The sequence below is a fragment of the Spermophilus citellus genome (genome assembly GCF_964194105.1).
Source record: "Spermophilus citellus genome assembly, chromosome: 5".
Classification (NCBI taxonomy): Eukaryota; Metazoa; Chordata; class Mammalia; order Rodentia; family Sciuridae; genus Spermophilus; species Spermophilus citellus.
The window spans coordinates 157450179-157461795 of record NC_138186.1 but is presented as its reverse complement, the minus strand read 5'-3'; the positions used below and the strand labels follow the sequence as shown (position 1 = coordinate 157461795).

The window sequence follows — 11617 nt, the reverse complement described above, 5'->3', positions numbered from 1 at the left end:
GGGGAAACTGACAAAAAGAATCCAAGCCATGTAGCTTCTGAACACCTGGTGTCCTGAGAGGAATCTAGAAGGTGAAGGTTATTTTTAACTTTTTTCCCTGATCTCCATTAACAATTAAATGTTCTGTTGGGGTACAAATTATTTCCTGTCCCACAAACTTTAAAAACAAGGCACAAAATCCACATTAGAATATAAGTTTTTTAATTTTTATAAATAACTTATCTGTTACAAAGATAGTTTACCCAGCTAAATCACAAAACCATCAACTCAAGATATCCAAATTAAGTTTTATTAATAAAACAAGTAAAAACTGATTTATCAATCTTCACATAGAACTGCAGATGAAGCTGAAAAACAAGGCCTATTTTTAAAACAAAATGCATCCAATGTAAGGGCTCTGGGTCTACTGCCTAATTACCTAGGATTGTCATATTTCTTTCCATATACATAATGTAAAGCCTGGAAGCTGAGGCTTTAACATTCATAGAGATCACTGTAATAATCCTGATTATTTAAAACAGCCACTTGCAAACATTTACAGTGGGTGACAGTCTACATTACCTCCTGTCTTTTACTGTATTTCAGCACTTCCCTTAGCCCCATTCTAAGCACTGATATATAGTTTCATAATTCTTTTTAAATGCATACTGTTATCTTTTCTTGATTCCATTGAGTTATATACATTCCTGATCATCTGAATACTTATTTTTCTTACAAAAATATATCATCAAAATAAAGAGATGCTTGAGGTTGCTTCAGTGTTCAAGTTTGCTTATTTTTCTTTTTTTCCAGCTTTTCTTCAGTTGTCCTAAATATGAATAGCCTTGTTTTATAAATACACGTTACTGCCACCAAGTCAGGTTTAGAAACAGATTGTCCCAACAGTAAAGCATTTCAACTTCTTTCCAAATAAAAGGGCTGTCGGTACTGCTGCTGTTGCTGGTTTTGAAACTGTACTTTTCCGATAAAAATCTCCTGTGAAAGTTCTGTGGGGCACCAAGCAGAGGAGGCACACTTTGCGAGTGGGTTAAAATACCTTCTGTTTTAAGCTTCCCCATGGAAGACAAAACACCATGTTGTGCCACCCCACTTCTAAAGTCAGCACATAGTGTGACCTACTGACATAATTCTTGTAATACCTTCTGCAGTTCATTGTGCAGCATCTGTATGTCTTCACAGAACATCGGCACCCATGAGGGCAAAGTACAGGGTAAGTAGAGGAAAGTTATTTTGTGCATAGTTTCATTTCATTAATGCTTTTTTATTTTACGACATTGCTTCTCTTAGGTAAGGCTTAAAAAGGGACATGATCGTGCTTAATCACTAAAAGGAAAAAAGAAAATTAGTTAACAAAAGGCTATTACACTATACATATAGAAATATAAGAAAATAATAAAGAAGAAATCACTTAAAGCAGACTCGAGAGATCTGTACAGTAGGAAAAGCTTTGGGGTATTTCACTGCATGTTTGTACAGACAATGCATGCTGCTTTCCTTTTCATCTTGAGACCCTAGATTCTGGCTTCACAGAGACATTTTCAGGGAAGACAAAGACAAGGCCAAGAGTACCACAGATGTGTGAAGGTCTTCCCCTAGCCAATGGCACTATGCGGCTGCAGTTTTTAAATAGTTAAACCTTGTTCCTTCTCTTGTATGTAGTGTTTCACTGAAAGCTTTAAAAATAAAAAAGCTATCATTCTATTTCTTCCTCCTGTCAAAATTCAGTAGTGACACGAGGGGAAAAAGTACTGGGAACACGTTGGCATTAACATAGTGAGAATTAGCTATAATGGGCTCCTGGTAACACTGTACATGGTCAGGCAGCAGGCAACCAAGTCTTCCATCAGATTACCTTTCAGGTGATGGATTTCAACTGCCCGTGACATTATACTGAGGTATTATTAGCTCTGTGGGCTGACACTTAATATTAGCACAACACCATCTTGTCACACCTTCCATTTGACAAAATCCTATGTAGCAGTGAAATGTTGCCCAGATGACAGACTAGTTTCTTGAACTTTAGATGTGGTTTTAGAGAAGACATAGGGCCTTCTGGCTCAGAAATGCCGTGGCATCTCGCACTGTTCACAGCGGATTAAGGCTGGATGGTTCAAAAAAGTACAGGCAGTGCAATTCCACTGAGCCCCTTCATCATCGTCTGCGTCTTGAGTCTTTGGTGTTTTGATGGTAGACCTTTGATCTGTAAGAAAGAAAAAAATTTATTTTAAAGGCAAAGATTACAAAGTCTGACAAATTACTGGCAACTCTAAATACCATTTGTACTGCATTGCATGAAGCAGTTTGTTAATCAAAGGAAGCTGAAACTGACACGTGCTTGACCACTCCAATCTTCACTGAGCTGGTACTTCTCTGGGGAAGAGCAACACGGACATGATAGAACCACCCCCACATCTCCTTAAGGGAGAAAACAGCATCATTTCCCCCAATTTATAGCAGAAGAAAGGATACCCAATAGCAAACTTTCTGTAATGTCACTTAAAATCGTAAAAGTGTCCAACTGCAAAGCAATACTGAGCGTATTTACGTCTCATTTCTCACTGAAGTCATCTTTGTATTTCCACTAAATGTTCTGTATCTACTGAAAACATTAATCTTGGATAACATAAATCAAATATAGAGAATTAATTTCTTATCTTATTTAACTGTATCAAAAATAGACCTTGAAGAAGTACATCAGTATAAAACTTCTACCAAATTTCCTTACTTTTTAAAAATCACATTTACTATGGTAGAATAGAAATGACCTTAGGTAGTAGCCTTTTCATTCTGTTGAAAAGTTTCCTTTTTGTGCAGAAGCTCTTAAGTATGATGCATTCCCACTTATGTATTTTTTGCTTTTGTTGCCATTTCCAAAAAAAATCATTGTATAGAACAATGTCAAGAGGTCTTTTCCCTATGTTTTCTTTTAGTAGTTTTACGACTTAAGTTTAAATCTTAAATCCATTTTGAGTAAATTTTTGTATACGGTGTGAGGTAAGGTTCAAATATCATGCTTCTACTTGTGGATATTTATTTTCCCAATATCATTTTTTTAAAGAGACTATCATTCCCCCATTCTGTGTTTTGGGTAATCTTGTCAAAGATAAGCTCACCACAGATGCATGTATTTATTTCTGTGCTCTCTATTCTGTTCTACTACTGGTCTGCATATCTGTTTTTATGTCAGTATCATACTGTTTGGTTATTGTAGGTTTGTAATTTATTTTGAAATAATGGGGTCTTCTGTTGTTCCTTTGGCACCCTGAAAGTTAATCTGTGAGTTACTTTGAACAATATTAGTTCCTCTAATCTGTGAATGGAGGATGCTTTCCATATGAGTATTTATTAGTTTCCTTCATCAGTGCTTCTTAATTTTGGTATATAAACATTCCACCTCTTTGGTTAAGTTTATTTGTATTTATTCTTTTTGTTGTTACTGTGAATGGTATTGTTTTCCTGATTTTCCTTTCACAGTTCACTGTGTATAGAAACCTAATTGATTTTTTTTCTTTTTTTTAAAATAAGCTTTTCATATTTTTAAAATATTGTTTTTTTTAGTTATACATGGACACAATATCTTTGTTTATTTATCTTTTATGTGGTGCTGAAGATCAAACCCAGTGCCTCATATGTGCGAGGCAAGTGCTCTGCCACTGAGCCACAACCTCAGCCCCTAATAGATTTTTAAAAAATTTTTAGTTGAACATGGACAATACTTTTATTTAACTTATATATTTACTTTATGTGGTGCTGAGGATTGAACCCAGTGCCTCATGTGTGCAAGGCAAGCACTCTACCACTGAGCCACAACCCTAGCCCCCTAATTGATTTTTGTACGTTGATTTTGTATCTGTAATTTTACTACATTCTTTTATTAGTTTTATTAGTTTTTTGTTTTTGTTGTTGTTGTTGTTGAATCTTTGAGGCTTTTCTACATATTTGTTGTCCTATTTTATCCTTGGGAAATACACTGAATGGCCCCCAGGGGATGCCTGAAATCATGGATCACACTGAATTTTATATATACCATGTTTATTCCTATACCTATATTTATAAATTAAGCATCATGAGAGATTAACAATAACTGATAATAGAATAATTATACTAATATACTGCAACAAAAGTTATTTAAAACTTACTGCTTTTTAGAACATGGTTGACTGTAGGTAACCAATATGAAAGCAAATGCAGATAAGGGGTGACCACCATACAATCCTGTCTTCTGCAAACAGAATTTAACTTTCTCTTTTTTGATTTGGAAATCTATTGTTCATTTTTATTCTCTAATTGCTCTTGTTAGGACTTTACACTGTGTTGAAAATGAGAGGACACAGTAGGCATCCCTGCTTTGCACTAGCTCTCGTAGTGGAAATCTTTCCATTTTCTCCCACTGACTATGATGTTATCTGTGTTTTTCATACACGGCCTTTAGTATGTTAAGTTCCTTCTACATCTATTTTGTTAAGAGTTTTAATCATCAATGGATATTGAACTTGGTCAAATAATTTTTATGCATCTACTCAGTTGACCACAACAGCTTTTACTTTCTATGTGTTGTATCACACTGACTGATTTCTGTAGGATGAATTATTAATTCTTCCATCTTAGGGATCAATCTCAATCATGGAATATGATGCTTTTAGTGTGTTACTAAATTTGGTTTGCTATTATTTTAATGAGGATGGGGATGGTAGCTCAGTAAAAGAGCACTGCCTAGCATACATGAGTCTCAGTACTACAAAATTTTTTTTTTAAATGAAGATTTTATGCATTCATGGTTCAGCAGGTATATCACTTATGAAGATATCTATATCTGGTCTGGAGCTTTTGTTGTTGTTATTGGGAGATATTTTATTACAGTTACTTATTTGTTACTGTGTTCAGGCTACTACTTCTTCAGTTTTGGTAGGTTATATATTTCTAGGGATTTACCCATTTTATAGGTTATTGAGTTCGTTGGTGTAAACACACACACACACACACACACACTAGGTCCTTATAATCCTTTTATGTTTGAGGCTTCTCTCTCAGTTCTAATTTTGAATCTTCTGTTTTTCTTAATCTCTCTAGCTATGAGTTTGTCAACTTTATTTTTTCAAAAAATGTTTAGCTTCTTAATTTTTATATTGTTTTAAAATTCTCTGATTTATTTTTGTGCTACTCTATTATTCCCTTTCTTCCACTAACTTGGGGTTTAGTTTGTTGTTCCTCTAGTTCCTTGAGTATAAAGTTAGATCGTTTATTTGTGACCTTTCTTCTTTTTTTTTGAACTTACCTTTTTGTATTGTTTTTGTTTGATCTCATAGGTTTTGATATGTTGTTTTTGTTTTTCTCAAGATACTACTTAAATTCCCTTTTCATTTCCTCAAAGACCCAATGGATGTTCAAAAGTGTGTTGTTTACATTTACATGAATTTTCTGGTATTATTGTTAATGATTTCTAGTTTCATTCCACTGTGGTTAAAAAAGATAATTGGAATGATTCTGGTCTTCTTAAATTTGACTTAGTTTGTAAACTAACATGTTGATCTACCCTGGAGAATGTTCCATGGGAGCTTGAGATAAATGTATTTTCTTTTGCTGTTGGGTAGGCAGTTCTATATTGTTTGTGCCTTCCTTTTGAACTGATCCTTTATCATTTATATGTAAAAATTATATATATAAAGACTTTCTTTGTGTTTAGAGATATATTTAGACTTAAAAATCTATTTTTTTCTGATACAACCACTCATGATTTCTTTTGGTTACCATTTACTTGAAAAATCTTTTCCCATCCCTTCACTTTCAGCCTATGTATGCCTTTAAATATAAAACAAGTCTCTTATAGATAGCACATTGTTGGATCCTGTTTTTAAAAATTCTTTTATTCCACATTTAAGGCAATAATTGCTAAGTGAAGACTTATCACCATTTTGTTGTTTCTAGTACATTTGGCAGCTTTTTGCTCCTCTGTTTCTCTTTTGCTATCTTCCTTTTATGATTTTTTAATAGTGAGTACTTTGCTTTTCTTTTTATCTTTTATGTATCTATATAAGGGTTCTTCTTTGTCATTAGCTTGACACTTGCATAAAACATCTTTTAACTATACGTTTCTATTTTAAGTTGATGATAACAACTTCAATTGCATACAAAATACTATACTATACTTTCAGCACCCTCATCCTGTCATTTTGTGTTCTTATAGTCAAAGTTTGCTTTTAAAAATACTGTATATTAATATAATTTTAATATTTTAACTTTCATATTAAAGTAAATTATACACCATGATTGTAATGTTATAGAACCTGTATGTATATGTCTACATATTTACCTTCAGTAGTGTGAATTATGCATTTGATTTCATTTCTTTAAAACATACAGACACATTTTGACATGTGTCAATTTGGTATGCGTATATTCCATGACTATCAATGATGTAAAATGACACCAGGTAACATTTTTTGAAAACCATTCATCTGGAATTCAGGATATTTTGATTACGTAAAGTCATATCAATATTAAATAAAATAGGACACTATGAAAAAATAAACTTCCCTAAAAGTGTCATCATTATCTAAATTGAAAGAATACAAATTTTTGCCCTTGATAATTTATTTTAAAACCAAGACTTGCTATTTTGGGAATACAAAGTAATCTCTAAGGTCACATGTATTGCTATTTTTTTACTTTTTTATTATTATTTTTTTAGTTGTTGATGGACCTTTATTTATATGCAGTGCTGAGAATCAAACCCAGTGCCTTACACATGCCAGGCAAGCGCTCTTGTTACAACAGGAGCCACAACCTCAGCCCACATCTATTACTTTTAAGAAGCTAAAATACATTACACCTTTGCATCCTCCCCAGCCCCCAGCATATAAATGAAAATAAACAAACATCTTCCTAATAAAGATCCAAGAATGCCAAAGTTTGAAGTACTTCTAGAGTGGAAGGTTGTTAAAAATAAAAAGTTTCTAAGATCTTGCTTTTCAAAATTAACAGTGTTCACACTTAATGGATACACTAACCTTTGGGTTTTGGTGGCACAGGACCTACAAATCCAATATTGTCATAAAAGTTATGAATAGCGCTGGGGTTAAAATGTGGTCCTGAAATATATAAAAAGTAAATATATCAATGTTTATAGTCCCAAAATACTTATTTTATTTTTTAAAGCAAGCATTTCTTTCTAAAAATGCTACAGTATAAAACCAAAGAAATGCTTTTCATTATCTTCATCTCTATCTCAAATTATATGTAAGATTTCAAAAACATATTTCAAAATATAGGTATAATATAGCATTCATACACAGAGATAAGTGTTAAACTGGGGAAGAAGTCAAACTAAAGATGATAAGAAAGAATTAGAAGCGACCCCCTGTTCTATATTACAAATGAAAATAACATAAAATTTAAAAAGTAACTTTAAATTATCAAGCATGGACTTGAACAACTACAGAGCCTGGCCCCAAGTAAGTATAAAAACCTTGTGCTAATGTGATATAATGGTTCAAATTTTTTACTACATGAATAACGTCAAGGATTATAGTTTCTAGACTAGCCATTTCTTTTCTTCAAAGTTTAAACTGCGGCATTTTTCTATGAATGTTTCAAGATAAACAGCCAATTTTTTTTAAAATTTAAGTAAAATCAATCATCTTTCAGTTTAATGAATGTTGGAAGACACTCCAAAGTAAGACTGAGGATTTCTTTTTTATTAATTTCCTTCCTTTCCCTGTTTTTTTCTATTTTATATATTTCTATTATTTCCCCAATTTCAGGATTAAAGTTTTAAGTGATAAAATTTTGCTTTAGTTTTCTATGGAAATAAATTAAGTCATAAACATTTTTTTACTACAATAAGAAATTATAGCTATTAATAGCTAATTTTTACTGCTAATAACTGCTATTAATAGTTCAAATATAAAAAGCTATCATTGACCTACAAATGTATAACCTTACTTTCATCATCTTCTCTATTTTTTTCAATTAAGGCAGTGCCATTGAGATGGGAATGCATAATTCTTGAAAGGACAAAAACGAAACAGTTACATGGATACATCTGTTAATTAATAAACATCACAAAAGATTCTATACACACCAAAGCAATACATCTGACCAAAAGTGGATCTGAAGTATATAAAGTGTATCAAGTGACTTCTGAACCAAGTATATACTTATTTTGGGGGGGCAAAAGAGGCAATAAAAATCTAATGTTTCTTTAGCATTATCATCTGGCTCCGCCCGAACTGAGGTAGTAAAATTATGACTGATGAGTTCGTTCTCAGCCACAGGAAAAGAGTTGGCAGATTAAGTCAATGAATTTCAGCTGAGTATGCACTGAACTTTACCTCGGGCTTGAAAAAGATCAATTTCTTTGGTTAAGCAGTCAATGTCAATCTGGAGTTGTCTATTACAACTTCTCAACTGCTGCATTTCTTCGAGCTGAAAAATAATTCCACGTCAGAAAGATTTGCATTGAAATCTCATGTTATTAGTTAAGAGAGAATGGAGTTTTTGTCAGGGGAAGGTAAGGACAGAAAAACAAGTGTGAATTAAGAACATTTGTAGAAAACTACATCAAGTCTTTTGACATTATGGCATACAGCCTATTCTCAGGTTCAAGCACAGAGGTCACCACAGTTACATATGACTTACCGAAGGTATTTGGGATATGGAATTTGATCTTTTCAGGCGCCTTCGAGTTAGATTATTTTCCATTTCATTGACCTCAGATTTTAGTTTATCCAGCTTTTTCTTCTGAATCTCAAGTTCTCTTTGAAGTCGTTCCATTCTGGCCTTCTGGTGTACCAACAAAGCTGCAATACATATTAGTAAACATGAAGACCCGCCTACTTCAGTCAGTTAACCTTTAAGCAGACTTGGGAAAAGAAAACAAATGAATATTTCTGTGCCAAACAGGAACTGTCAAGAATCCCAAAACTACATTAAAACAAAATATTTTAAGATTAAACATTTAAAATTCCACAAATAATTGTTTTAATTATTTAAACAAATGTCACTTTATTTAAAAAAATTTTAGGATTTGGATTAAATCCACTTTATGGCCGAAGACAGTGATTTTAGCCTATTACTTTTCTAAAGATTCTAGTCTAGTTAACCTACTCATTGTTATCTAATTCACATCTGACATTTGGAAAGGATAAGCCCTTTTACTCCAGAGTGACATATTTGTTTTTTGCATGAGATATTCTAACATTAAAATTATATATATATATATATATATTAGAAGGGAGTGTGGGAATAGGGTGAAACAGGAAGACTGATTACAAGCCATCTGAGTGTTAACATTAAAGTATTCAAATTGAAAAGTAAAAATAATACCATTTAGAGAAATGACTTTTTATTTTCGTACACTCAGACCATATTTTGTGAAAATATTTTACACACACACACACACACACACACACACACACACACACAAACACAGAGTTTGTAGTACTTGGTATTGAACCCAGAGCTTCATGCATACTAGATAAGTACTGTACCATTGAGCTACATCCCCAGATCCCAAGATTTTTAAAAGAAACAAAATAAGCAATCAATCTTGAACCATGAACTCCCTGAGAAACTTATTAAGCTATGAAAACAGGGGTATGTCTTTTTTGATCCATCTCTGGACAACTGAACCCTCATCCTTTCATCCTTTAGTATACTGGATTGGAAATAAAGGTACTTGATTTACTTTTATAATGAGATAGCTTGGGATGATTCTATCTTGAGGAAATAGGCAGATGGGAAAAAATACCTTAAATTTCTAGAAATAAAGTCATTTGAAATGAAAAAAGTAAAAAAGATTAAATAGAAGATTAATAGTCAAAGACACAGTTGGTGACCTATAAGATCGCTCTAAGAATTTTACCCAGAATGTTCATATAGCACTAGAAAACATGAAGGAGGAGTTAAAGGATCTCACATACAGTCATATACTATATATTGACATTTGGGTCAATGACAGCCTGTATACACAAAAGCAGACCCAAAACATTATAATGGAACTCTAAAATTCCTACTGCCTAACACTTTTACTGTGTCTTTTCTATGCTTATACAGATTTAGATACACAGATAACCTACCACTGTTTTACAATTACCTACAGTTTTCAGTACAGGTTTGCAGCTTAGGAGTTACAGGCTGCATCACACAGTTCAGGTATGTAGGAGGTAATAGCATTGAGGTTTGTCTAAATACATTTTAGGATGTTTGCAGGATGAGAAAAATCAGCTAATGACATATTTTCAGAACCTATCACCATCATTAAGTGACCCATGACTGTACATCTAAAAAGGAATACCAGAAGAAAATAAAGAGGCAAGATGTGAAGAGTTACTATCTGAAAATGTTCCCAAATAGAAGAAAATAACAAATTCCAGAAAATAATGGAATAATTTGCTCATCTAAGAATACAGATAATTAAGACACTTTCAAAGTCTGGGTGATTTCATCAATGATAGATGCCTGTTGAAATAACTACTAAAAATGCTTTTTGTTACGATGATGATGAAATACAAAGGGATGAAGTAAGATATCTGAGTAAATCTATCAAAGAGGAAAAAAACCATGGTGGATGTGGAGAATGACTGAGATGGTCTAAGGGAAAGTGAAACTAAAATCTTAGAAAAGAATAACAAGAAATTGGAAGTATGAAAAATTAGAAAGCATGCTAAGGTCTTCCAACTGTTCAGAGGAGTATCCTCAAATGCTGCTAAGACAAATACACATGTTAGTTTCTAAATTAAATATACAGCTTCTATATTAAAATGTAGTTTCTAAACAGTAATAAGAATGTTTAGTTTTGTTTGGTTTCTAAATTCAGTGACAGAACAAAGACAAAGAGAGAAAATGTGATTAAGCCTATAGAGCAAGTAAGGAGGTTTAAAGGAAAAAAATAGAAAACAAAACCAAAAGCTGACAGAAGCAGTTCCAATTTTATTAGTAATCACAACAAAAGCAGCCCACTTAAAAGTATTGGTTGAATCACAAGAGATCAGCACACCATATTTTAAAAATTCAGTTACATGCTATTTATAAGAAAACATTCCAAATATAGTTCACTCATCCATTCTTCTTAATAAACTGACAGCCCATTATGTGTCAGACGCCATCGTTAGCCATTTGGGAAATGAGGCAAAAGCCTCTGCCCTGGTGGGGTGCACACTACAATGGCAGGAGAGGCTGGGGCAGGAGAGGCTGGGAGGAGGGTAAGAACAAGACTGCATAAGTGGTCAGTGAATTATACAGGACAAATCTGGCCTGTTTTGTGAAGAAAGTTTTGTAGGAATCAGCCTTACTCATTTGTTTACTTAATGGTTATGGTTTTTTCCTGTTATAATAGCACTTGAGTTGTTCTGACAGAAACTATGTGGCCTGCAAAATCCTAAATAATTTACTATTTGACCTTGTACCAGACCACATAGTGCCTTGCTGACCTTATTAAAAAGATTCTGAATAAAATGAAGACCAGATCAATGCACAAAAAGGTATAAAATAAAAGGATTAAAGTAAGAACCTTGTACTTCAAGCACCACTCTCAGAGGCACAAAGTGACAGTAGCCAACTGTTGGAGGTCTGAGGACTGTGGTGCACTGAAGGCAAGGACAAAAGCCAAAGCCCAATA

At 33.2% G+C, this 11617-nt stretch overlaps 1 protein-coding gene across 3 annotated transcripts in view; it reads right to left on the bottom strand.

The window, feature by feature from the left end:
• Nucleotides 1-267: 267 nt before the first annotated feature.
• Nucleotides 268-11617, bottom strand: part of TAB2 (TGF-beta activated kinase 1 (MAP3K7) binding protein 2) — a 79922-nt gene continuing 68572 nt past the window's right edge. For 2 of the 3 annotated variants that reach the window (XM_081294795.1, XM_081294796.1), the window contains 4 exons: nt 8638-8798; nt 8331-8424; nt 7008-7088; nt 268-2200 (listed from right to left, as the gene is read on the bottom strand). In XM_081294795.1, the coding sequence (XP_081150921.1) occupies nt 2058-2200; nt 7008-7088; nt 8331-8424; nt 8638-8798 (479 nt within the window). In that variant the 3' untranslated portion in view covers nt 268-2057. The remainder of the gene's footprint in view (nt 2201-7007; nt 7089-8330; nt 8425-8637; nt 8799-11617) is intronic. The other variant, XR_014022045.1, reaches the window with a different exon arrangement.